The following is a 25,529-nucleotide window of genomic DNA, read 5'->3' as shown; positions in this document are numbered from 1 at the left end:
GATTATAGTTCTAACTATTTTTCTTATCAAAAAGCCTTACTGATGAAAAACCCAAAACCCAAGGGTCCCGACCCAAAACGTCACCTATGCATCTTCTCTTGAGATGCTGCCTGACTTGCTGAGTTACTCCAGCACTTTGTGTCTTTTTTCCCAGTGCTATTCTATATGGGATAAGTCCTTACTCTTTCACTATAATCTGTCTTGTGGCTGTTCTCTCTTTGAGTCTCTTCCTTCTTCTGATCACCTGCAGCAATTTCCACACTGAGATATCTCAAAACATATAGTTTTTGATGTGTTTTCATAACCAAAGCCAGGCAAGAATTTATGAGATTTACCCAGGACAACTTTTAATTTAGTTTCGAAGATATAGCACGCAAATAGGCCCTTTGGCCCACCGAGTCTGCATCGACTAGCGATCCCCGCACACCAACACTATCCTACCCACACTAGGGACAATTTTACCAAAGCCAATTAACTGACAAAACTGTACCTCTTTGGGGTGTGGGTGGAAAATATGCAGCCAGAGAAAACCAACACAGGTCACGGGGAGAACGTACAAACTCTGTACGGACAGCACCCGCAGTCAGGATCGAACCCGGGTCCCTGGCGCTGCAAGGCAGCAACTCTACCGATGCGTCACTGTGCCATCCTGCACACAGCCAGCCTTTTGAGAAAAGCTTTTGTAAAATGCCTGACAGTTGGCAGCATTGATCAGATAAACAAACATCGTCATTTATCGACTTACTCTCCTGTCGGCTCCAGCTCGCTGATCTCAAACCAGACGAGGAGGTCGTACTTGCTAACGCATTGCCCCCGGCTGGGCTTGCTCACGGCATTCACCTTGGTGGCTGGAACTGAAGCAGGAAAACACGTCAACACATTCAGGTGCAGTCATTTATTCACTCATTCGAAGCAGCGGTCGATAAAATACAAAGCAATCAATTCCAATTTCCAATTTCGTTTCCTTTCATTTATATATATTCTGGTCTGCTCAGCAGGTGCCAGCAGACCAGTTTATTTAACATCACCCAGACTTCACTGCATTAGCAATATGCGACACAGACAAGTTCACAAGTTATCGGAATAGAATTAGGCCATTCGGCCCATCGAGTCTACTTCACCATTCAATCATGACGAATCTCTGCCTCCTAATCCCATATTCCTGCCTTCTCCCCATAACCCTTGACACTACCTACTTGGCATCACCCTACTATCCATTGCCCTTCTGCAGCTTCTCGGTTATTTACCACACCAACAGGTTCAGGAACAGCTAAGGGCCTGTCCCACTTGGCGATTTTGCCGGCGTCATAGCATGGTCACCAAAAGATTTAAAACATTTCAAAATCCAGCCGCTACAAAAGTTGCGACACTTGAAAAAACGCCGCGCATCACACATCATCACGCTGCATCACACGCCATCACGCTGCATATTTTTCGGTGACCTGAAACATCAGTCAATGATGCCAACAGTCGCCCGAAAAAAATCACCAAGTGGGACAGGCCCTCTACTTTCCTACAACCATCTTGACTCGACTTGCAAAACCGTAATCCTCCCAAAACTGGCAAAACACCACCTTATATTCAGCTTTGGTAGTTTACAAGCCCATGAGATTAACATTGAATTCTCCAGTTTTAAGTAACTAACCTAGCCCCACCCTGATTTTGTCTCCCCCCCCTTTTTTCGCCCAGTCTCTTCCCAGTGCCCCACCTAGACTTGCACCCATTTCTCCCCTACAACCTACATTCTGGCTTCACAATTCGCACCGCTTCTATCTTTACCTCACATCTTTTGTCTTTTCATCTCTGATCTTTGTCTGACCAATTGTCCATCAATCCCCCCCCCCCCAACTTGTGTCACCTATCACTTGTGTAGGAAGTGCAGATGCTGGTTTAAACTGAAGATAGACACAAAAAGCTGGAGTAACTCAGCGGGACAGGCAGCATCTCTGGAGAGTAGGAATGGGTAACGTCTCGGGGAAAGTTTCTGAAGAAACACCATCCATTCCTTCTCTCCATAGATGCTGCCTGTCCCGCTGAGTTACTCCAGCATTTTTTGTCATCTTCGGTGTAACCCAGCATCTGCAGTTGCTTCCTACACGGGCTTGTACACGGTATTGACAATTCCATGATGTGTTAATGGAGGCGATAAGTATTCATAAGGAAGTGGCCTGAGATCTGTGTGCATGGCTGGAAAAGAGTGGGTGAAGGACAAAGCCAGGCAAGTGATAGGTAATATTAGCATCATTCTTAAAAAGCAGTTTTACATCTAAGAAATATGCAGTATATCTAAGAAAAGGAAAATACAAAAAATATTTTTTTTTCCACCATGGCAAACTTTGGACATACATAGTTTTAAATGCAGGTATACATAAACACAACCTAATGGGGAGAGCAGGGAAGGAGCAGTGTAATTGACACATATCTATGTTGCACAATGAACAACTATCACCAAAGCTCGTATATTTGATTGTACATAAAAATAATTTACATTTTTGCTTAAGGAAGTCAAATGGGAGAAGGCAGGAGAATGGGGTTGAGAGAGAAAAATAGATGGAATCAAGGGATATGGGGAGAAGGCAGGCACGGGCTATTGATTGGGGACGATCAGCCATGATCACAATGAATGGCGGTGTTGGCTTGAAGGGTCGACTGGCCTCCTCCTGCACCTATTTTCTATGTTTCTAGATCAACCATGACGCGATGGTCGCGATGGTCCGAATGGCCTAATTCTGCGTCTTATGGTCTATTCTTGGGGGAGGACTTTGATGTTGGCAGAATTCCAGAAGTTCAGGGAATTACACAAAGGAAAAGCCATTAACCATGCTTTTAGAGCTAATCACGAAGAAGATTTTAATCATTGTTTCAAAATGAACGCTGGCTGCTATATTTTAGAGTTGGGTTAAACCTACCGATAAACTAGATCACCTTGCACTTCCAAGGAAGTTCTTTACAAAAAAAAAACCTTGCTGCTTTAGAAAAGGCAGACAGCTGATTGAGATGAGGAGAGTGTTCAGCTATCACAGGGCGGCAATCAGCAAGGTTAACCCCGTGACAGCAATCTTGAAGCTAACCGTTAATTCAGCCATCAAATAGGTTTCTTCCGAATAATTATTTATTCATGAAACTAAATATTGCCTGAATAATATCTTTTTTTTTTAATGCAAAGCAAGGCAAGGACTATTTTTAGTTCCAACTGTTATGTCAAGGGCCATGTACCATGATAATATATTGTATCACTGTTTAGTATACATTTATTCCTATGTTGCTGCGTTAATGTGCCTGTAAAGCTGCAACAAGTAGGAATTTAATTGTTCCATTCCCGTGTCTACGATAATTAAACTTGCTCAATTGTATCTTAACACAAAGTTTGCAAAAGGAAAAGCAAACAAGGTGAATCCAAAAGTTGCAATCAACATCCCTTGATCACCTCTACCACAATCCAGTGAGTTTCATTTCTAGATTCGTTTTTTTTAACACTGATTTATTTTATGCTCCTTGCTCTGCAGCCAAAAAAATGATTACAATTCTTGTCAAGAATCCTGGAGATTCCCAGCACTGCGTTTCACTTCATTCCTCAAAGAGTCTCTTTCACGATTCAATCCAATTACATCATTGCAGAATGTAATTCCACTTTTGATGGTTTTCCCAATTATAAACTCTTGTTATGCCCCCTGTATCAGCTCTTTGGTAAGTTTAGAGATGTAGTGTGGAAACGGACCCTCTGGCCAACAGTCCATGCTGGCAATTGATCACCTGTTCACACCATATTATCCCACTTTCTCACCCTCCCCCCTCCCCCTGGGCAAATTTACAAAGGCCAATTTACCTACAAGCCTGCAAATGATTTTATCAACTGATTCACTGATTTAAAGATCCAGCATGGAAATAGGCCCTTCGGCCCATCGAGTCCACGCCAGTCATCGATCACCCGTTCACACCAGTTCTATCTTATTTCACTTTCTCATCCATTATGGGCAGTTTACAGTAGGCCCACACGTCTTTGGGATGTTGGAGGAAACTGGAGCACCCGAAGGAAACCCACGCAGTCACCGGGAGAGTGTGCAGACTCCACACACGCCACACCCTAGGTCAGGTTCCTTGCGCTGTGAAGCAACAGCTCTACCGGTTGTGACACTGTGCCGCCGTTAAATGATCTTCCTAAGAACATCCCTACAATTAATCTTCCTTTGTATTTCTGAAACTGAACATTTGCTTGTCAAATCATATTTTCTTTGACCAACAGTAAGAAAAGATTTATTGCATGTTGTCACCTTATCCAATCCAGAATCTCATGACAACAGAGATCGCTAAATTAGTTACTTTCTGATTGAACGTTTATCCCATTTAAAAACAAATAAAAAGCAAATTTAGCCCGTGATCTCTTTAGCCCTTAATTTAGCCCTCAACATCTCAGCTTTATAAAACGTGTTGAATTTTTTGGTTCTTGATAGATCGCAACATTTCATCGTCCTACAAATTATAAATAGGAGGAAGCTGCTATTAGGAAACTAAAATCAAGATTCACAAAGAGGCACCTTAACTAATATAGATATTTCTTGACTAAAATAGATTAAACACAGAATCTGGACAGTTGAAGGTAAACTTCAAAGGAAGGAATATTCTTTCAATAGAAAACCTGGAACCAGGATATTTGACATTTTCTACAGCTTCAAATCCTGATTCATTCGATTTGACCGACACTTAAGAATTTTAGTGGTTGAAGGTGGTGGTGGAAGATGAGGGGATGGAAATGAAATGAAACAAATGACTGGCTTAATATTGAAAGGCAAGTGAAATCTGCTAGTCAGGGCTAAAGCTGTGCTTAGTTATTGGCCAGAGATTGTACTCATCTCTGGTTCCATTGAGTATGAAGTCTGCTGACTGGATAGCACGCAACAAAGGCTTTTCACTGTACCCCCAGTACATGTGACAATAAACTAAACGGAACTGAAGTGATCAATAGTTGGCATGGACTCGATGGGTCGAAGGGCCTGTCTCCATGCTATATCTGTAAAACTAAAACTAAACGTAGACAAGGGACAATTTTTTTTACCTCTTAAATGTTGGGGCAATGAATGAACAAAATTACTAACAGCGGTATTATTTTTTAAGCTGTAGGTTGGAAAAAGAGTGTTCACAAAGCAACTTTCTTTTTACATGGAGCAACAATGGCAATGGCTGATACACTTGGACACACCATGAGCGGACAAGTGCAGCGGGTAGAACTGCTGCCTCACAGCGCGAGAGACCCGGGTTCAATCCTGACCTCGGGTGCTGTCTGCGTGGAGTTCACACGTTCTCCCTGTGACCGCATGGGTTTCCTCCGGGTGCTCTAGTTTCCTCCTGCACGCCAAAGACGTGTGGGCTTGTAAGTTAATTGGCCTCTGCAAATTGCCCCACTAGTGATGAGAAAGTTGGACAACATAGAAAATAGTGCGAACTGGTGATCAGTGATCGGCATAGACATGGTGAGGCAAAGGATGTGTTCCCCTGCTGTATCTGCAAGACTGAATCTAAACCAGGGACCAATATTTCCCCTTAAATGACAGGGCAATGAATGAACAAGATAATCAACAGTGATCGTAGGTTTTAAGATGTGGGTTGAACTTCACACACAGAGGAATTATCTACACACTCTTTCTACACACAGAGGTCTTATTTCACTACGGTACACTGGCTGATCACAAAGCTGCAACTTTGCTACAAATACAAACGGGTGTGTGACAGGGACAGACTACACTAAACGGGATCTTTAGATGTCGCTAATTTGCCATGGCTCTGCACCAGTTACCAACCATGATGTTTTGGGACTTTCAATATGTGACAGGTGGGAAGTGGATGCAAAAGGAAAGCCGGCAGCTGATCGGCGGTGTTGATGAACGGGCCGGCAGCAGATGTAACCAACGTGTTGGCATTCTCAGACAGAGCATCAAGCAACTGCACATTGACATAGCCAGACATCAGATATCTAATCAACTCAATCTTTCGGTAATGGTCTGAAATGGAAGAGAAATCACAGGAGGTGGGTGGTGGGTGGTGGGTGGGAGATCATGGGTTGTGGGAAAGGAAAAAGGAACGAACAGAAAAATATTTAACATGCAAAAATAGAAATAGAAAAATATTTAACACAAAAATAAAATTATACACGTTTTGTTGTGAAAGCTTTGAAATTAATTATAACTCTTTGCAATAGTAAACCTTAGAGATTACCATAATATGTGCAGGTGCGTGAGATTTACAGCATTACATGAATGTTAATGGTCTTTCCGTTCGGTAAGCCATGCTCAGGAAACTATTCAAATTACTGAATATCCATCTGAAAATTATTGTCTTAGTGACATGAGATGAAGACCTAAATTCGGGTTGTTTTTAAATGTATTCATTTTTTTGTGATGTGGCCACATGGTGATGCAGCGGGTAGGGCTGCTGCCTCACAGCGCCAGGTTCGATCCTGACCTTGGGTGTGGACTGTGTGGAGTTTGCATGTTCTCCCTGTGACCGCTCACGTTTCCTCCAGGTGCTCCTGTTTCTTCCCACATCCCAAAGATGTACAGGTTTGTAGGTTGATTGGCCTTCTGCAAATTGCCCCAACCATGTAGGGAGTGGGTGAGAAAGTGGGATAACCAAGAACTAGTGGGAATGGGTGATCAACGATCGGCGCGGACTTAGTGGGCCGAAGGACCTGTTTTCATGTAGAAACAAGGAACTGCAGATGTCTGTTTAAAAAAAAAAAAAAATGCAAAAGTGCTGGATTCAGTGGGTCAGGCAGCATGTCTGGAGAACATGGATAGATGTCGATTCGGGTTCATATTGAAGCTGGGGCCCGAACTCAAACATCACTTATCCACGTTCTCCAGAGATGCTGCCTGACCCGCTGAGTTACTCCAGCCCTTTGAGGCTGCCTCCATGTTGTATATCTAAACTCGAAGTGGCATCATCTTTCTCTGTCCTTGAATTGAATGGCCATTTAAAAGGGTCTGGTGCTCCACACACACCATCTGGGGCAAGGATGGACCATTTCCTTACCCGTAGGACATCACTTTAAACCAACATTCCTGTGGTTTTTATGCCCATCATTTGCAGATCATGAACGGAATTTAAATTCATCAGCTGCCATGACAGGGTGAGAACCCTGCTGTTGGATTGTTGCAAAGTATGGACTCTTTCATTGCCACGCCACTCTCATTGCCACACCTCATCATTATATTTATTTTGAAAATTAAATGTTACACATATCTTCATCAGGTATGGAATACAGATAAAATATTGAAGACAGGGTTCGATGTTATAAAATTTAAATCACGACAGAGGGACTTTGAGATCAATAACAATAATGAACTAGAACACAGTTCAAGTTTTATTTCTTTACTGAACATCGATCGGTGTGTGGCCCAGCACTCAACTGAGGGGTCAGAGTGAAGACCATTAAATAGGAAATAGGGGGAAAAGTAAATAGTCCGGACTGCACCGTACAAACAAATGACAAAGTTCTCTTTCTATCCCACATGAGCGACTGAAAGATAAAGAAGCAGAGGATGGTGGAGGCAGAGGGAAAGGAGGGGAGAAGGATAAACAAGAGGGAGAGATGGATGAGAGAAAGGGGAGGGGTGGTGAGAGAATGAAAGAGGAAAGAAAAATGGGAGAAAAATAGATGTTCAATGTCGGCATTGAAAATTGCTAATCCAATCAGCTGAATGCTTTTATTTGTATCTGGGACGTTGTTGTCAATGTGGCCATAACATATTGGCGGTGAAGGAACATTCAATTGTGGAATTTCGGAGGCAAATGGATATGCAAGGAATTGAGAGGTCTGGTGAATGTGCAGGCAGGTGACATTAGTTTATCTGTACGACATGCTGCATGGACATTGTGGGCCGAAGGGCCTGTTCCTGTGCTGTACTTTTCTATGTTCTAATAAGGGTAGAACTGGCCAGGTGAAATCATTGTAAGTATAAGTTTATTGGCCAAGTATTCACATACAAGGAATTTGCCTTGGTGCTCCGCCCGCAAGCGACAACTTGACATACAGTGATAGTTAGGAATGACACATAAAACATTAATAATAAAACATTATCGATTAAGCAGATTTTAAAAAAAATCATGGTCTGTGAACTGCTACCTGTACCTTAGTGAAACTTATGAGAAATTAGTTCTCCATTTTGCAAACTTGATCATAAGCAGAATAGCCTGTGAGACTGCAATTTCTCCATTTATACACAATTAAAATCTTCTTTCACATTACCAGGGAACTTCCATTCAGACTCACCTGGTTTTGAGAGAGGCATCGGAGGAGGGAAATATTTGCGTGCTGGTTGTGGTGTTCTATGGAAACAAACATTAAAGACGTGACTTTATTCTTTAATCTTCAGTATTTCACCCCCCTCCTCCAGTAAGATCTTACTGAATTGTATACAAAGCAAAGAATGTTATATATCCAGGTACAGAGAGTCATACCACAAGGGAACAAGCCCTTCAGCCCCACTTGACCATATAACTAAGATGCCCTAACCCCAATTGCCTGCATTTGGCCCAGATCCATCTAAACCTTTCCTGTCCATATACAGTATCTGTCTGTGTATAAATGCGATTATAGATTCTGCCTCAAATACCTCCTCTGGCAGCTCGTACCATATACCCACCACCTTCTGCGTGAAAAAGTTGCACCTCAGGTTTGTATCCAATCTTGCCCCTCCCACCTTCAAGTCTCCTTGTTCTTGATTCCCCTCGCTTGGATACAAGACTCACCCTATCTATTCCCCTCATGATTTTATACACCTCTAGAAGATCATTCCACCATCTCTGGCAGTCCAAGGAATAACATCTTAGCTTGCCCAACCTCTCCCTGTAGCTCAGCTTAAGTCCTTGCAACATCCTCATACATCTTCTCTGCTCTCTTTTTAGCTTAACAACATCCTTCCTTGAGCAGGGTGACCAAAACTGAACATAGTCCTCCAAGTGTGGCCTCACCAACATCTGTAACATAGCATCCCAACCTCTGTGCTCTATACCCTGCATGATGAAGGTCAATGTGCCAAAAGCTTTCTTGACGACTCCATCTACCTGTGACGTCACTTTCGGGGAACATGTAACAATAAAGTCCCACTGAACAATTCAAATGTTGCCTAACCGAAGTCCTATACAGCTGCCTCATGACATTCTAACTCTTTTACTCAAAGTCCCGACCAATGAAGACAAGCATGCCATATCAAATTTAATGATTTAGTTCATGTATGGCTGGAAAACCTCTGCATTGATCTTAATCTTACCTGATAAAATCCTGTCCTTGGAAATAATAAGGGTACTGCTGATAATGTCCAAACACCTCAAACACAATGGGCTTGGTCTTGATGTATTCAGAGAAGGATTCCGTTACTTCGACAGCAATCTGAGTGGATGACAAAGGCCATGTTACAAGGCAAGTTCACGGTGACTTGGTACAACAATTAGCGCACTGACATGACCGGTGACGGCATGGGCCAATGTTTCCTAACTCAGACTCACGTTCTGTACGTGGTAAAAACCGAGGGGTGTTCCTCGACCGCCGTTCTTTAGGGGCTCCGTGGAGAAGGCCTCATCATGGCGATGTAGGAAACTGTTCAAAAGAGCGAAAATCATCGTAAATCAACTAATACCCCAATTAATATTAGAAGGCGTGGGTTGGTTGAAGGAGGGGAGGAATCGTATACAAGCGGAATGTTTAGACACTAAAAACAACAATTCCTACCTTTCGGCCCTTGGTTCTACCTAAGGCATGAATGATTTGGCTTCACTTCACAGGCATTTAAAAAAAAAAGTGTTTGGCAAAGTCGTGGTGTTCATAGTTGTTAACAAGGATCTTTCGCCTACACTTGGGGCAATGTACAGTGGCCAATTAAACTACAAACATGCAAATCTTTGGGATGTGGGAGGAATCCGGAAGCACCCAAAGGAAACCCAGGTGTTCACAAGGAGAACGTGCAAACTCCACAAAGGATCGAACCCGGGTTTTTGGCTCTGCCCGCCCGCCACTGTCGCCTTCATCTGCCGCTTGACTTTTAAAAAAGTCAAATTTTTGCATGTGAAAATTTGCACATGCATCAAAACTACAAAAGTACATAAAATCCGAATGTTGCATTTTGTCAAACAGAGTAAGAAAACTGCAACAGATAATGCTCGGATGGCTGATTCAGTGAAAGCGATGAGCCCTTGGTATTTCCACTAGATGGTGCATTGCACTGCATTAGTGAACTCCGCCTTTAAAGTAAACACATACTTCACTTTAGATACAGTGCAGAATCAGGCCCTTCGGCCAACCTAGTCCACACCAACCAGCGATCATCTCTTTACTAACACTATCCTATACACGATGGACAATTTCCAATTTTGTTTACTGAAGCCAATTAGCCTACAAACCTGTATGTCTTTGTAACGTGGGAGGAAATCGGAGCATCTGGAGAAAACCCGCTCTGTCACAGGGAGAACGTATAAACTCTGTACAGACAGCACCCATAGTCAGGATCAAACCAGGGTCTCTGGCGCTGTGAGGCAGCAACTATACTGCTGCGCCACTCTGCCTTGGTCAGAGAAGGAAATGGAACGGCATCGGTTTACTTAGTACTCTTGGCAGCAAGTCAGAGTACTTATAAAAGCAGCAAAAGGGTTGGGGGAGGGAAGGAATGATGGGTGTGTGTGGAACCGATAGTTTAATGGTACTTAAGCTACAGTGTGGAGGAAACTCAGGCACTTTCCTGATCAGATCATTAAACAACAAACAGCTCTGAGATTTCCTCTGAAGTGCAGCAGTGGAGTGAGCACTGGTCCATGGACAACACATGAAGCACGGCAAGTGCTGATCCTTCCAGTGAGTGAACAAAATGATTGTTATACTTCGATTGTTTTCCCTGGAATAGTCTTGGTTGATTGGAGACATAATAGAAGTATATCAAATTATGCAAGGCATGGAGGGGGTAGACAGTCACAACCTTTTCCCCCCAGAATGGAATTGTGAAATACTAGAGGGCATAGCTTTATGGTGAAAGGAGATATACGGGGCAAGCTTTGCTTTGTTGTGATTTCTATCCATCCATCCATCCATATTTGTCTATTTATTTATCTGTATTCATTTATTTAATGTTTTATTTATTTAAACACCTACAGAGGGTAACATGCTGCCAAGGATGGTGGTGGGGGTAGATCTGATGGAGGTGTTTAAGAGACTTCTTGGATAGGCACATGGACATGCAGGGAATGGAGGGATATGGATCATGTACAGGCAGATGTACAAACAACAGCCTGTTCTTACACTGTGTTGCTTTATATCCACCAGTTGTTCAAGATTCAAGATTCAAGAGAGTTTATTGTCATGTGTCCCAGATAAGACAATGAAATTCTTGCTTTGCTTCAGCACAACAGAATATAGAGGGCATGAATACAGAACAGATCAGTGTGTCCATATACCATTGTATAAATATATACACACATGAATAAACAAAACAGATAAAATGCAAATAAACAGATAATGGGCTATTAATGTTCAGAGTTTTGTTTGAGGAGTTCAATAGCCTGATGGCTGTGGGAAGAAGGGAAACTATAGGTTCACATGTTTAAGAATATTATCAGCTTAACTCATGCAGTCAAATGGAGAAGAGGATGAATTTATTTAGCCAGAGGGTGGTAAATCTGTGGAATTCATTGTCACAGATGGTGGTGGAGGCCAAGACATTGGGTATTTTTAAGGCAGAGATTGATAGGTTATTGATTAGGGAGATTGTCAAAGGTTATGGGGAGAAAGCAGGAGAATGGTGTTGAGGGGGAAAGATAGATCAGCCATGATTGAAAGGCGGGGTAGACTCGATGGGCCAAATGGTCTAATTCTTCTCCAATGTCTTATGGTCTAAAAGGACAAGGCATTTGTGTGCAGTCAAAAGTGCTGGAGAAACTCAGCGGGTGCAGCAGCATCTATGGAGCGAAGGATCTATTTCCTTCGCTCCATAGATGCTGCTGCACCCGCTGAGTTTCTCCAGCACTTTTGTCGAGCTTCGATTTTCCAGCATCTGCAGTCCCTTCTTAAACACAGGCATTTGTGTGCAATCGTTTACAGAAACAACCTTCTCTCCAGAGATGCTGCCTGTCCCGCTGAGTTACTCCAGCATTTTGTGACTATCTACAGAATGTCACTCTTCCCATATAACTCTCTGTGAAGAGATTCCATGATTTGTGCATCAGCCGAATCTACAGCGCAGTGTTGCTGCACTTGGTACATTTGGGACGATGCTTGCGAAGGGATCTGGACTGTGGAGTACATTTGCAAAGCAGATGCTTACTTGAACTGACAAAAGATGTCTGCGTATTCAGCCGGGATCCCACTGGCTTGCAACACCGTCACCCGGAAAGTGAAAACACTGCCGATTTTTAGATGTTCAACGCCTTCATCAGATATCACCTCGGAAGATAACTTGGGGTCCAATTCCGTACTTGATTTAAAATCTGTTGTCCAAAAGGCACCAAAACAATTGCAACGAGTTGTTAAACACAACACAATTCATTTCAAATCAGTAAGTATGCAATGCAAATCAAATTGGACCAGATTAATAACCCCTCTTTCATTAAACCTATTGCTTGCTTCCACTTTTAATATGCCCAGGCAAAACCAAATACAAAATGCTTCACAAAACAGATATATTAAACTACGTCCAGACCAAAAATAAACCATAGTAAATAAACCCAACTCATGGCCAGATCACACTAGGATTAAATGCCATAAGATTAAAATTCACTTGGAAAACTAATTTATTAAATCAGAAATGCATTTTGCTAATTTTAAAATTATCATGTCACCTCAAAATTGGGATCATACTTTAATACTTGTAATAGTAAGGACAATAGGAGTTAAAAAAAGAAAGGATGGTAACCGGGGAGAAGGTAGGCCCCTTCAAGGATAAAGGAGGGAACTTACACTTGGAATGATGGGATGTAGACGAGGTACTAATGAGTACTTTGCACCTGTATTCACCAAGGAGAAGGGCATGGAGCACAATGAGATCAGTGTGGAGAATACTATTATGCCTGGGCAGTTTGAGATAAAGGAGGTGGCGGTGTTGAGGGTGGAGAGATCTCCAGGGTCTGGTGAGATCGATCTCAGATTATTGAGAACCACGAGGAGATTGCCTGGGCCTTGACGAAGATCTTGGTGTCTTCTCTAGCCACAGGTGAGTTCCTGGAGGATGAGAGTAGCCAATGTTGTTCTCATAACATTGAAAGAGGAAGTGGCGATAATCCAGCAAATTATCGGCCGGCGAGGCTCACAACAATCGGCGGGAAGATATTCTAGAGGATTCCTCGCATTTGGAATTGGCTAATTAAGGACAGTCAACATGGCTTTGTCTGCGGAAGGTCATGTGTTATAAATTTGATTTAAGGTTTTTTTGAGGAGCTATCAAAGGTGATCGATGAGATTGGAGTAGTAAACATTGTCTACATGGATTTTAATAAGGCATCTGATAAACCCTCATCGTTGGTTTATCCAGAAGATTAAAATGCACGGGAGCCATGGTGACTTGGTTGCTTTGATTCAGAATGGCTTACTCAGGATACAGAAAGTTGTGATACAACAGTGTTATTCTGGCTAGAGGTCTGATTCCCAGCGGAGTTCCGCAGTGCTGACAGCACTGATGTTTGAGATGTATCTCAATGAGGTAGATAGGTCGGTTAGTAAGTTCGCAGATGACACCAAACCTGGAGGTTACAGACTGTGAGGAATGCTCTCAAAGTCTGCAGGAATATAGATCAGCTGCAGAAATGGACGGAAAAATGGCATATGGTGTTTAATCCGAGTAAGGGTGAGGTTTTGGCACTTTGGCAGAATGGTCATCAACATTCCATCATGCCTTACTGTATATCTCCTACCATACATGATGTTCCCAAATGCAGTACTTGGCACTTGCTGGGATTAAATTCAATCTGCTAGTGTTTTGCCGAACTTTGTGTAGCACAGGCACTGTGGGCCGAAGGGCACATTCTTGTGCTGCATTGCTCGATGCAAGTCTATTCAGACAACGCCTACTGCCCGCCTTCATCAATCTTCTTCGTCGCCTCCTCAAGAAACTCAACCAAATTAACAAGACAGGATTTGCCTTGCATTAAGCTACCCCATCACTGGTCCAAAATGTTCCACCACTGTCACATCCTCAACCGTCCCAGTTTTACTTCTGCGGGTCAAGTATTGCACCATCTCTCGTGGGATGCCCAAACATTGCCTCAAAATCTCTCTAACCCTCAAGTTACACCCATCTTGTGCTACAACAATGCCAGTCAAAATTGACTCCGTTAAAATCCCCTGCTTTCTAGAAGGTAGATTAAGTACGGCTAAATGATTCTTTAGGCATCAGATCTGCTCACTACTCCACAATACTTAGTAAGATTTTGAAGACATTCTCAACAGGAAGATTTATCCAGCTGGCTGTATTACGATTCACATTACTAAACCCTGACAAGGTAATTGAAATGGCTTTCCCCTTTCATGACGGATTACACTGAATATTGTAAAGAAGTTGACGTCAATTAATTCCATTGCCTGGTAAATCAATTACTAGCCAGCGGAAGGCAGTTAGTGAATTTAGTAGGGCTTGCTGTAAATGCTTTACCGTACTCGTTGAATCTGTTCATCTCCTCTGATGGGGTTACCACATCTGTGCTTTGACCTTGCCCTTCCACAATCCTGAGTTCCTCCAGCGACAGCCCCGAGCGTGACATTACCATGGAAGAAATGCCACTCTGCAAAGACAGCAACATGGTGGTGAGAACCTACAGCGATCGATATCCATTGGCGTACAACTCAACTGTGGCGGCGGGCGGAGTTGACAGATTGCCATACCTCTCTGTAGTACTCATCGTCGAATGAGATTTTAGCAGTCCCGGACTGACGCACGCCCGATCCATAATCTGGGGCCTCTTCATCAGCTGCAAGTTGAGTTATAAACATTCAGATGAGCTCCAAACTGTCACACAAACTACACAAGGCACTAATAAGAGGAGATGGCTGAAATACTCAGCGTGGGCAGCATGGTGGTACAGCGGTAGAGTTGCTGCCCCACAGCTCCAGAGACCTGGGTTAGATCCTGACTACGGGTGCTTGTCTGTGCGGAGTTTGTACGTTCCCCCCGTGACCGCGTGGGTTTTCTCCGGGATCTCAGGTTTCCTCCCACACACCAAAGACGTACAGGTTTGTAGGTTAATTGGCTTGGTAAAATTGTAAACTGACCCTAGTGTGTGTAGGATAGCGTTAGTGTGTACAGGGATCGCTGGTCAACACAGACTTGGTGGTATGATGGACCTGGTTCTGCACTATATCTCCAAACTAATCTAAATTAAAGTTTTGGCAGAATTGCCGGAAGGGAAGAACTGTCGATTCCACCCACCCCCAGCAACTACCTGACCTGTTGAGCATTTTCTATTGTTTAGCTTCATTTAGTTCAGAGACATAATGTGGAAACAGGTCCTTCGCCCACCGAGTCCACACCGACCACTGATCCCCGTACACTACGTACTAGAGACATTTTATATCAAAGCCAAGTGACCTATAAACCTGTACATCTTTGGAATGTGGGAGGGAACAGGAGCACCTGGAGAAATCCGCTGGGTCACGGAGAGATCACACAAACTCCCTACAGACAGCACCTGTAGTCAGATCTTGGATCAAGCCCAGGTCTCGGGCCCTGTAAGGCAGCAACTCTATCTCTGCGCCACTGAGCCACCCTCATTGTAGAAACAAGGAACTGTAGTTGCTGGTTTACACCAGGCACATCAGTCAAAAGGACCCAGACCCAAAATGCCACCTATCCATGTTGTGCAGAGATGCTGCCTGACCTGCTGAGGTACTCCCATTACTTTGTGTCCTCTGAGCATTTCCGAATATGCTTCAGCCTCTGCAACAATGCTGGGGAGATGGAAAGAAACTCTCAGCAGTTGAGCGCACTGTTGTTTTATCTTTTACAATACAGACAACAAAATTACAATTGTAGTTGACACAAGGAACTGCAGGTGATGGTTTGCAAAAAAAAGGTGCTGGAGTACATCGTGGCTCAGGCAGCATCCCTGGAGAACTTAGATAGGTGACGCTTATTACAATGATACTGTGTTTAGGTTTAAGAAATCACAGAAAGTATTGAAATCAAATCATTACTTTGGATAAAGCAGTAAAATCAATTCATGCATCAATTAGATTTAACATTACTACGATCCTAAGATGGCATGTGATGGATAGCACCAGGCCATCTATGTCATCGGCCTTCAACCATGACAAACCAGGCCATGTAAACCCACCTGTGATGGCCTGAACCCCCACTCGGAGGAACCCCCGGACCTCTCCCTTCTCACTAACTATAGCAATTCTGTGAACAAGAGGGACGGGATACAGCAAATTGCTGAGGTAAACAAATGCTCTGTGGAGAAAGAAAAAGAGAAACAGGAACAGCACATTATTTAATTAAAGTCACAAATGCCGCATGAACATACACAACACCTAACAGCAGGGATGTGCAGATATTGTTGAATCATATCTCTTTTAGAAATCGGCATAATCAAGTCCACATATTGGATTCCGTGACATCTTTGATCTCCGATGAAATTGCAAAGAACTATTTCCAATTATTTTTCCTACAGGAAACATCATTCAAGTAGATTTCTTGTTAAAGATATCCACAGAACCTACGTGGTTGCTGGAAAGGCAACCTTAGCTCATTAAGTATCAAGACTATGCAGGGAAAATGCCTCACTGAAGGGTTTAGATGTGTGTTTTGAGAAACTCGACACATAATACAACATAGCTTGCCAATGTCAATGAATTAAAAAAAATACCATGTTAGGAATGGTATGATCAGCTATGATCACATTGAATGGTGGTGCAGGCTCGAAGGGCCGAATGGCCTACTCCTGCACCTATTTTCTATGTTTCTATGAATCCTATGAAGCCATCAGGAATTCTTTAATTCAAGATCAATTTGAATTCTCGTAATCTGGATTTCAAAAAACGTTCATGTTATTTTGATTAGCTGAACATGTTTAATTGGAGTTAGTCATCCAAATAATATGGGAAGACCAATTTGCCAAGATTGTTCAGATTTGTAAACTCAAGCTAGAGTTTAGCCCAGCTGGTTCTGTGCATTTATAATATGTGCCCATTAACTGAATGAAGGCAGGCTGAAGGTGACATGCTTGAAGCAGCAGTCTGAGGTGGAGTACAGATGACAGCCAACTTTACTGAAGGGATCGTAGGGATTGTGCCCATTAGTCAGCAACTTAACATGCTGTGTTGGCAAGTTGGGTGATTTGCTACATGCTATTGATCCTATTTCTCTACGTTACACCCTTCCCAAACTCTTTACTTAAGCTGGACGACACAATTAGAAGCAGAAGATAACTGAAGGAATTGTACCCTGGATTTTAAGATGCAATAGCAGAATCAAAATCTGCAACAAAAAACACACTTAAATGCCACTTTTAGTGAGGCTTCAGAAGGCAACGCTTCATTATTTAATAGGATATCTGCAAATTCATACTGTTTAGATGGATGGGTTTATGAACATTAATAATTAAGGCCTATTATTGCCACAACCCACTTCCACCCCCCCCTCCCCCCATCACCATTGCCGAGTATACTTGTTTACCAACCCACACATTTTCCAACTGTGGGAGAGGGAAAGGGAGGGAGAGAGCTGTAAAATGAAAGCTAAAAGGAAAAGTGAACCATAATCAGACAGAAATTAACATTGTAAAAAACAGGGGGAAATTATGGCAAACTAGCATTATGAAGATTAAAAATGAGACAAAAAAAAAGGACCTAAAATGGAACAAAACAAGAATTGCATGAGCCTTATTCAGTCTGCTTCGAGTCAGTAAGCACACTTACTACAAACGATCATCGGAAAGAAAGGAAAAAATAAGCAAAAAAGCACTAATGTTTACAGATTTAATAATCAAAAAGAATCCAAAAGAGGTTGGCAGGATTAATTAGTATCTGTTGCAGCACAACTAGACTGTAGTAAGGCATGGTAAAAAAATAATTGAAATTATGATACCATAATTGCAGTCTGTAAATTATTGCAATGTGTTTCCCAGCTACCTCCAATGTAGAAATTGTATTTTGCAGGCCTTGTTGAGTGTGAAGGGCCTAAGAACGTTTAGAATGCCTTACTGTCATTCCATCCTGCACTCTCCCTCACACAAGATCTGCCGAGCAAGCGTATTGACTTTTTTTTTGGAAAGCAAGAGCAAACTGGAGAAATTTTGGAAATTGCTAAGTCGTCCACAGGAACAATGTCACCCTGGTGAAACGCAACTTGAGATTCATAGTAACGTCTACGTTTAATGTGCCTCCCTTTAAGCAGACTGAAGAGGATGAAACAATATCGGCAGTAAGATTGGTGAGGCAAAAAAAATGGCATGTCGATAAACAAATTCCAAACAAAACAATCGTCCAAATAAAAGTCTAATCAAAACGTAAAAATTACGCCAATAGGAAAGGAATGTAGAACTACTATGAAGCACACGTGCAATTTGAGGACAGCAGACAACTTTTACGGAGTAATCCTTTTAATTTAAAAAAAGGAATTGGAAGTATGAAACTGTTGTACTGCCCCAGCATGCCATAGGAGACGGTCAAAGGGACAAGCTCTTTTACCAACCCAAGTAAATTCAAACACATTCATACGGCAAAACCTGCTTATTATATATATTTTCTCTTTTAGTTTAGAGATACATTGCGGAAGAGGCCATTTGGTTCACCGAATCCGCAGCGACCAACGTTTACGATCCCCGTAAACTAGCACTATACTATACACTAGGGACAATTTATAATCTTTACCAAAGCCAATTAACTTACAAACTTGTCAGTCTTTGGAATGTGGGAGAAACTGGAGCACCCGGAGAAAACCCACGCGGTCACAGGGAGAACGTACAAACTCCCTACAGACAGGAACCGTAGTCAGGGTCGAACCCGGGTCACTAAGGCAGCAACTCGACCACTGCACCAACGTGCCGCCATTTTGTGGAGTTTTGTTCAGTTCTGGACTAAATATTCTGCTTTGGATTATCAGATTACCCAGGGGGACATAGAGACAGATCCAAATTGAATAGAAGACACCTTAATTTTTTTTTAAAATCACACCGGTAAAAGATCGGCACTCTGTGCAAGTGCTGGTGTGATTCAGGGAATACAATTAACATCCAAATGATTTGGACTGCAATAGAACTTAATCAGATATACAGTTACAACTAACCAATTTGGCGTTTCTTATACAATCTTTAATTTTCACACTTGCTCTTCCCCCCCCCCCGGCCCCAAGAGTTAGAATACAATTTAATTTTTTTATTTAATTCAATCTTTTAAGCCCCAAATAAGCACTCATCCCAAAACTGGCCAGCAACATTTACTATGCTAATAAGAAGGCTCTGCTGTATAAATTTACAAGGAGGTCAATTAGTATTATCCTATTTCAGAATGTCATGTATAGTCCACGTAATATTATAGTTTCACCTATAGCACAGTCAGCACAATATATTTAGTTTAGCTCACGGAATTAGGTAGATTTATCTCAAATCTGTTTTGCCCTAATTGGTCATTGGAGACCTTTGAACACATAATAAACCTTTGAATATATTGGAAATCTTTAAATTATCTTTAAGCGGAATTTATTGGACTTCAATATTATATCTTGCACTAAATGTTGTACTCTTTATTCTTTAACTGTGCAAGGCTTGATTGTATTAATGTGTAGGCTTTTCTTGTCTGGAAAACAAAAAGCTTCTCACTGTACCTCAGTATACATGACAATAATAAGCTAAACTAACTGGTCGACTATGTATCATAATTTGTCAGTATGAAAGCATTGCAATGCCCAAGTTTGCATCATTATAAAATATTTCACATCTTCTGGTCTGCACCCCCATGAATTGAGGATTATCAAGAGACTTTAAAAAAAAAAAGAATGAGTCTCAAAAGAAGCACTGCTGGTTTATCAACACATGCATTCAGTTGCCAGCCACCGTTTTGTGCTAAGAAAAGTATTAAAAGTGCAAACCAAATGCAGAAAGGGAAGTAGTAGTGAGTGTTCGATCACATGAAAATATTCGGACCAGTGAAAAGTAAATGTGCCTGTAAACCTAGTTTCAGATACAATACACGGCAACATCTCATCTCATCAACGTTGAAATAACTTTTGCGTAGGAATGGATTATGTCAACTCAAATCCAATCTATTTTGTTGCATTTGCACATGTTTTTGGCGACAAGCCTTAATTATTTACAGAAGGGTGGCACAAAAGTGAAGATTACTGAGGGGGGGGCAAAGAAAATAAAGAATAATATTGCTAAGTAAATGTAATTCTCATGAAAGTTCCTATGTATGCAGATTAGAGCAACATTTTATTCAACAATAGCTGGTCAACTTAATGCCCTCGAGTTATTATTCTTATCACTGGTGGTGACTGCAGCACAATTTTACATCTAGTGGCTTAAAGGCAGCCAACACAAATCCTTTAATCTGCTGGGAGAGAGCTGACGCCAATAGCATTAAATGGAAATATTTTGAACTCATGGAATGCTAAACGCCCACTCTTGAGAAGGCATGCACCAATTTGTAAAGAAACAGGACATAAGACTGGGCTAGGATATGGTTTTTTTTGTGGGATTGATTTGTGCTCTTTCAAAGCATGAATGAAATGCCCTACTTCCATGAGCTAAACAGTGCATAAACCAAGGTTCTGGCACACAGTTAAATATAATTGTTTTTGATGCTCGATTTATAGAGGTTTCCAATGAAAAGAGCTAGTCCCTCCCCGCTGTTCTCCAAGGAACCTCACCAACCTTCCCACTAAAATGAACCAGGGGGACCGGTCATAAAATGGATCCTGTCCATCGCTGAAGATGTCAGAGCCCTCTTCATTGCCCAGATCTGAGCTAGTGTCGTCCACAAAGGCCTCGTCATCCAAGTCTTCGATCTCGCTCTGTTGTTCATCAGCAAGCTCAGTGATGTCAGAGTCAGCTGTGGAGAAGGTGGGCGAGGGTGTGCGATCAGCAAGATGCTCGTTCACACAGCCGTGGAAAATTGGGGAACTGGAGTATAGTTAAGGGTAAGAAAGGGTTATTTTTCCACTGTACACGTCACCACTGTCTTTCATTCAGAGAAAAAAAAAACGGATGTTAATGAAAACTTCAATCTCTTCAAGCTAGGGTGAACAATTCCACACTTGACCTGTTACAATTCATTCTTCTTGAACACGTTAAAAACATTAGAATGACCCAAATTTTCATCAATTTACCCGCATTTTGTTAAAGCCTTTATAAATCATTTGACTGTACTTTTGAGAAAACTATTTACAACTGGAGGTTAAACTGCAAGAGGACTTCAATTATTCTCATTGGCAACCATTGAGTAATCCAATCACTGAATTCCTTTTAAAGTGCAATTATTTTCATTAACTGTGCTTCAATTAATCCTGTAGCCAGAAATTGTAACACAAGGATACAAACATAACAAGATAAACTGCAAGGCAACAGTTAAAGATTTCATGATTAAAATGGATCAGCGCGTTCTCTGCAGATGAAGAGAAAATGCTGGAAATGCTCGTAACGCTGCAATGAATGAAAGAGACACAAAGTTAATGCCCAAAGATGAAGACTCTTCCTCAGAACCATGATTCTCTGCAATCAAGATCGAGTCCCAGTCAAGTCAAGTTGAGTTTATTGTCATACGCACAAGCTTAGTGAGGTGCAGGTGCAATGAATACCTTGCCAGAAATATGATGTTTAGCTGGTGTCAGTATAGCTGGTGTCAGTATATAACAAGTTAGCCGAGGGGGATCTCGGTCGGAGTGATAATCCATGTTAGATCCAACAATTGGGGATAAAAGGGAATGTTAGGAGCTGGATACTTTAAAAAGTAGGATTCCAAGGTTACAAAGTTAGGTCTACTATGATAGAGAGACACTGAATGATACAGGCATCAACAAGATCAGGAAGGAAAGTGCAGTGGAAGACAGGTGTGGGAAGGATTTCCTATCCAAGGACAAACATCTAGAGGATCTCAGTGGTCAGGCAGCATCTTTAGAGATACAGCGTGGAAACAGTCCCTTCAGCCAACCCAGTCCACGCCGCACAGTGATACACACTAGGGATAATTTACAATTTTACTAAAGCCAATTAACCAACAAGCCTGTACGCCTTCAGAGTGTGGGAGGAAACCAGAGCACCCGGAGGAAACCCACGTGGTCACAGGGGGAATGTACAAACTCCGCACAGACAGCACCTGTAGTCAGGATCGAACCCGGGTCTCTGGCGCTGTAAGGCAGCAACTCTACCGCTGCGTCATCGTGCCTCCCTTGCATCTCTGAGGGAAATGGACAGAAGGTCCGGACCAGAACAATTGCCTGTCGAGCAGGTAGCTTTTTGCTCAAGATTCCAGCACCTGCAATCTCTTGTGTTCTCCTACCCAAGGGACCCTAGTGTAGTAAAATACATGTTGAAACAGCACAGGAGCAATGAAGATAATCCACATTTTTAAATGCCTTTTGATGCCCTTTTTTTTAAATTGTGATGCCTTTGTAGCATCAAGCAATGATCAAAAGTTTAAAGAAATTAAAGATCTTAATTTCTAGGTGAAGGTCGGAACTGCAGATGCTGGTTTACATTGAAGATAGACACAAAATGCAGCATCCCTGGGGTAAAGGAATAGGTGACGTTTCGGATCGAGACCCTTCTTCAGATTGAGAGTCGGGGGAGAGGGAAACTAGAGGTATGAAAAGGTTCAAAACCTTTTTATAACCATATAACCATAGAGGAAACAGGCCATACAAGTGTGCCGAAAGTTTTTTTTCCCCTTAGCCTGCACTTCAAAACCTTTTGAATGAAATGAACCTTGAACAAGCTCATGTGGGCATTTGTGAGAAAAACAAATGTGGGCATTTGAAAAATTTGAAAGTGTAACATGGGTTGAAAACCAAAGGAGGGGAGTAATGAGGAGGAGATGTACATTATTTGACAGGATACAACACATGACCTTTCCCAAGGTAATGGGACTTGCGCGCGCGCGCGCACACACACACACACATTAACACAAAAAGGGATTGGATAAAAGAAAGTGTTCAATATCCAGGTTGTGAGATTATACAAGATTGATAAAACTAACAGTTAACGCAGGAGGGTGTTGTTAATCGACAAATTCCGATCAGCCGGGCGGGTAAACCAATGACAGATGGATGGGCAGTGATGGGATCCAGGAGACCCTGTATATTTTCTCAGTCCAAAAGGCCAGATATTGGTAAAACCAAGGAACATTTATTTCAAGAGGACTACAATATAAAAGCAGGGATGTAATGATGAGGCTTTATAAGGCACTGGTCAGACCGCATTTGGAGTACAGTGGGCAGGTTGAACCTCATTGAAACTTGTCGAATGGTGAAAGGCTTGGATAGAGCAAATGCGGAGAGGATGCTTCCACTAGTGGGAGAGTTTCGGAAGAGAGTGCGCAGCCTCAGAATAAAAGGACATACCTTTAGAAAGGAGATGAGGAGGAATTTCTTTAGACAGAGGGTGGCAAATCTGTGGCATTCATTGCCAATAGATATTTTTCCAGCAGTGATCGACAGATTATTGATTGGTATGGGTGTCAGGGGTTATGGAGAAAAGGTTGGAGAATGGGGTTGAGAGGGAAAGATATATCAGCCAGCCATGATTAAATGGCAGAGTAGACTTGATGCTTCTACAATTTATGAAGTTATGAATGTGTCAATGAAAGATGACTCCAAACATAACTCTAACGCAGCAGGAGAAAATCTATCCAAGGTTTTATTGGCCTTCTTATTTCAATATGCCAAAAGACAAAGGAGAGTGATTTACTGATGAGATATTGAGAACCTCGGTCAAAGCCCATCTTGTGAAACGCATTCACTCCACAAACGGCATCTCTGGAAATGGCTCAGTGGGTATGCAATGCAAACCGACTCAAACAGTGGCTTAAAGTATCAAATGATGAGGGCAGGTCCTACAAACTCAACAAATAAGAAGGATGAGAAGGTTATCCTGGTTGGGTTTTCAATTAAATTTCTGCAGGACTCAATATTTAGCATTTTTTTTCCAGAGAGAAGCCAGAAAAGTGACTTGTGGAGCAAAGCCTAATAAAATTAAGCACCACTTTGCTTCGTAAAATCTTGGATCTGAACACCCCCAGCACGGAGAGTGTAAACAAATCAGGTGCAGATTCCCTGGGAGATGTCCATACCACACTATCCAAGAACACGGTGGTGCAGCGGTACAGTTGCTGCCTTATAGCGCCAGGGACCCGGCTTCGATCATGACTACGGGCGCTGTCTGTACGGAGTTTATACGTTCTCTCCGTGATCTGCGTGAGTTTTCTCCAGGATCTCCGGTTTCCTCCAACACTCCAAAGACGCACAGGTTTGTAGGTTAATTGACTTGATATAAATGTACGTTGTTCCTAGCCTGTGTAGGATAGCATCAGTGTGTGGGGATCGCTGGCCGGCTCGGACTAGGTTGACTGAAGGGCCCGTTTCCCCGCTGTATCTCTAAAACTAAACACTGGCCGGAATTTCTAGTTTTTGAACAGACAGGTCAAGCCATTTCCTGAATATTTTTTTCTTTCCACAATTTAACTAGTTGCTCAACAGTAGGCAGAGAATTACTTGCCCAAAATAGTACTTTGGGCAGTGCAGATGGCTTGTGAAATTTCATGATGGACACAAACGTTTCAGCAGATGCGCACGTTATGGATGCAGTTCTGAGCCACAGGGAGATTGGAAACCCGAGAAACGGCTGGCAGCTGGTTAATCCCCCTCTTCAGCCGCAGTTCAGCAAATATTTGCTGCAGTTGATCAGTGGCACGTCCGCCTATATATGGTCCACATATGATTCGGGTAGAGAACGCCGAGGTCTCCTTTTAAACAGTATTGTTCCTTTTGAAAGTAATTTTTGTGACAAGCCTTTGAGAGTTTCCTTTTTCACCAAAGCACAATTCCGAAGCTCAAAGCATCTCAGTGTTTAGTAACATCATCTTCCCTCACCTCCAAGCCAGATGTGGTTCAGCCAGCACAAGATAAAATGGGGTCACTGGTGACACAAACGTGGATATCTACCATAGAACCTTTTGGCGATCCTAAAAGTTGATAGAAAATACAGACCAAAAGATTCTGCAGATGCTGGAATCCAATTTTTTTTTTTTTTTTAAATGGGATTGTGAAGGTTATTTATCTTGGAGCAGTACAGTTTGAGGGCTCGCCCAACACAGGAAAAATGTTCCCAATGTTGGGCGAGTCCAGAACCAGGGGCCACAGTCTTAGCATAAAGGGGAGGCCATTTAAGACTGAGGTGAGAACAAACTTTTTCACCCAGAGTTGTGAAATTATGGAATTCACTGCCACAGAGGGAAGTGGGGGCAAAATCACGGGATGGATTTAAGAGAGAGTTAGATAGAGCTCTGGGGGCTAGTGGAATCAAGGGATATGGGGAGAAGGCACGCACGGGTTATTGATTGGGGACGATCA

At 42.3% G+C, this 25,529-nt stretch overlaps 1 protein-coding gene across 13 annotated transcripts in view; it reads right to left on the bottom strand.

Annotated features, from left to right (window-relative positions):
- kif1b (kinesin family member 1B) overlaps positions 1–25,529 on the bottom strand; it is a 240,949-nt gene that overhangs the window by 42,219 nt on the left and 173,201 nt on the right. For 8 of the 13 annotated variants that reach the window (XM_055659646.1, XM_055659650.1, XM_055659647.1 and 5 more), the window contains 9 exons: positions 20,839–21,087; positions 16,300–16,418; positions 14,852–14,937; positions 14,622–14,751; positions 12,303–12,465; positions 9,502–9,592; positions 9,267–9,385; positions 8,267–8,322; positions 746–854 (listed from right to left, as the gene is read on the bottom strand). In XM_055659646.1, the coding sequence (XP_055515621.1) occupies positions 746–854; positions 8,267–8,322; positions 9,267–9,385; positions 9,502–9,592; positions 12,303–12,465; positions 14,622–14,751; positions 14,852–14,937; positions 16,300–16,418; positions 20,839–21,087 (1,122 nt within the window). The remainder of the gene's footprint in view (positions 1–745; positions 855–8,266; positions 8,323–9,266; positions 9,386–9,501; positions 9,593–12,302; positions 12,466–14,621; positions 14,752–14,851; positions 14,938–16,299; positions 16,419–20,838; positions 21,088–25,529) is intronic. The other 5 variants (XM_055659655.1, XM_055659660.1, XM_055659656.1 and 2 more) reach the window with 1 other exon arrangement.

The sequence above is a fragment of the Leucoraja erinacea genome, chromosome 30 (genome assembly GCF_028641065.1).
Source record: "Leucoraja erinacea ecotype New England chromosome 30, Leri_hhj_1, whole genome shotgun sequence".
In the NCBI taxonomy this organism is placed as follows: domain Eukaryota; kingdom Metazoa; phylum Chordata; class Chondrichthyes; order Rajiformes; family Rajidae; genus Leucoraja; species Leucoraja erinaceus.
Note: the sequence above shows the minus strand (reverse complement) of the source record. Positions and strands in the feature narration are given on the sequence as shown.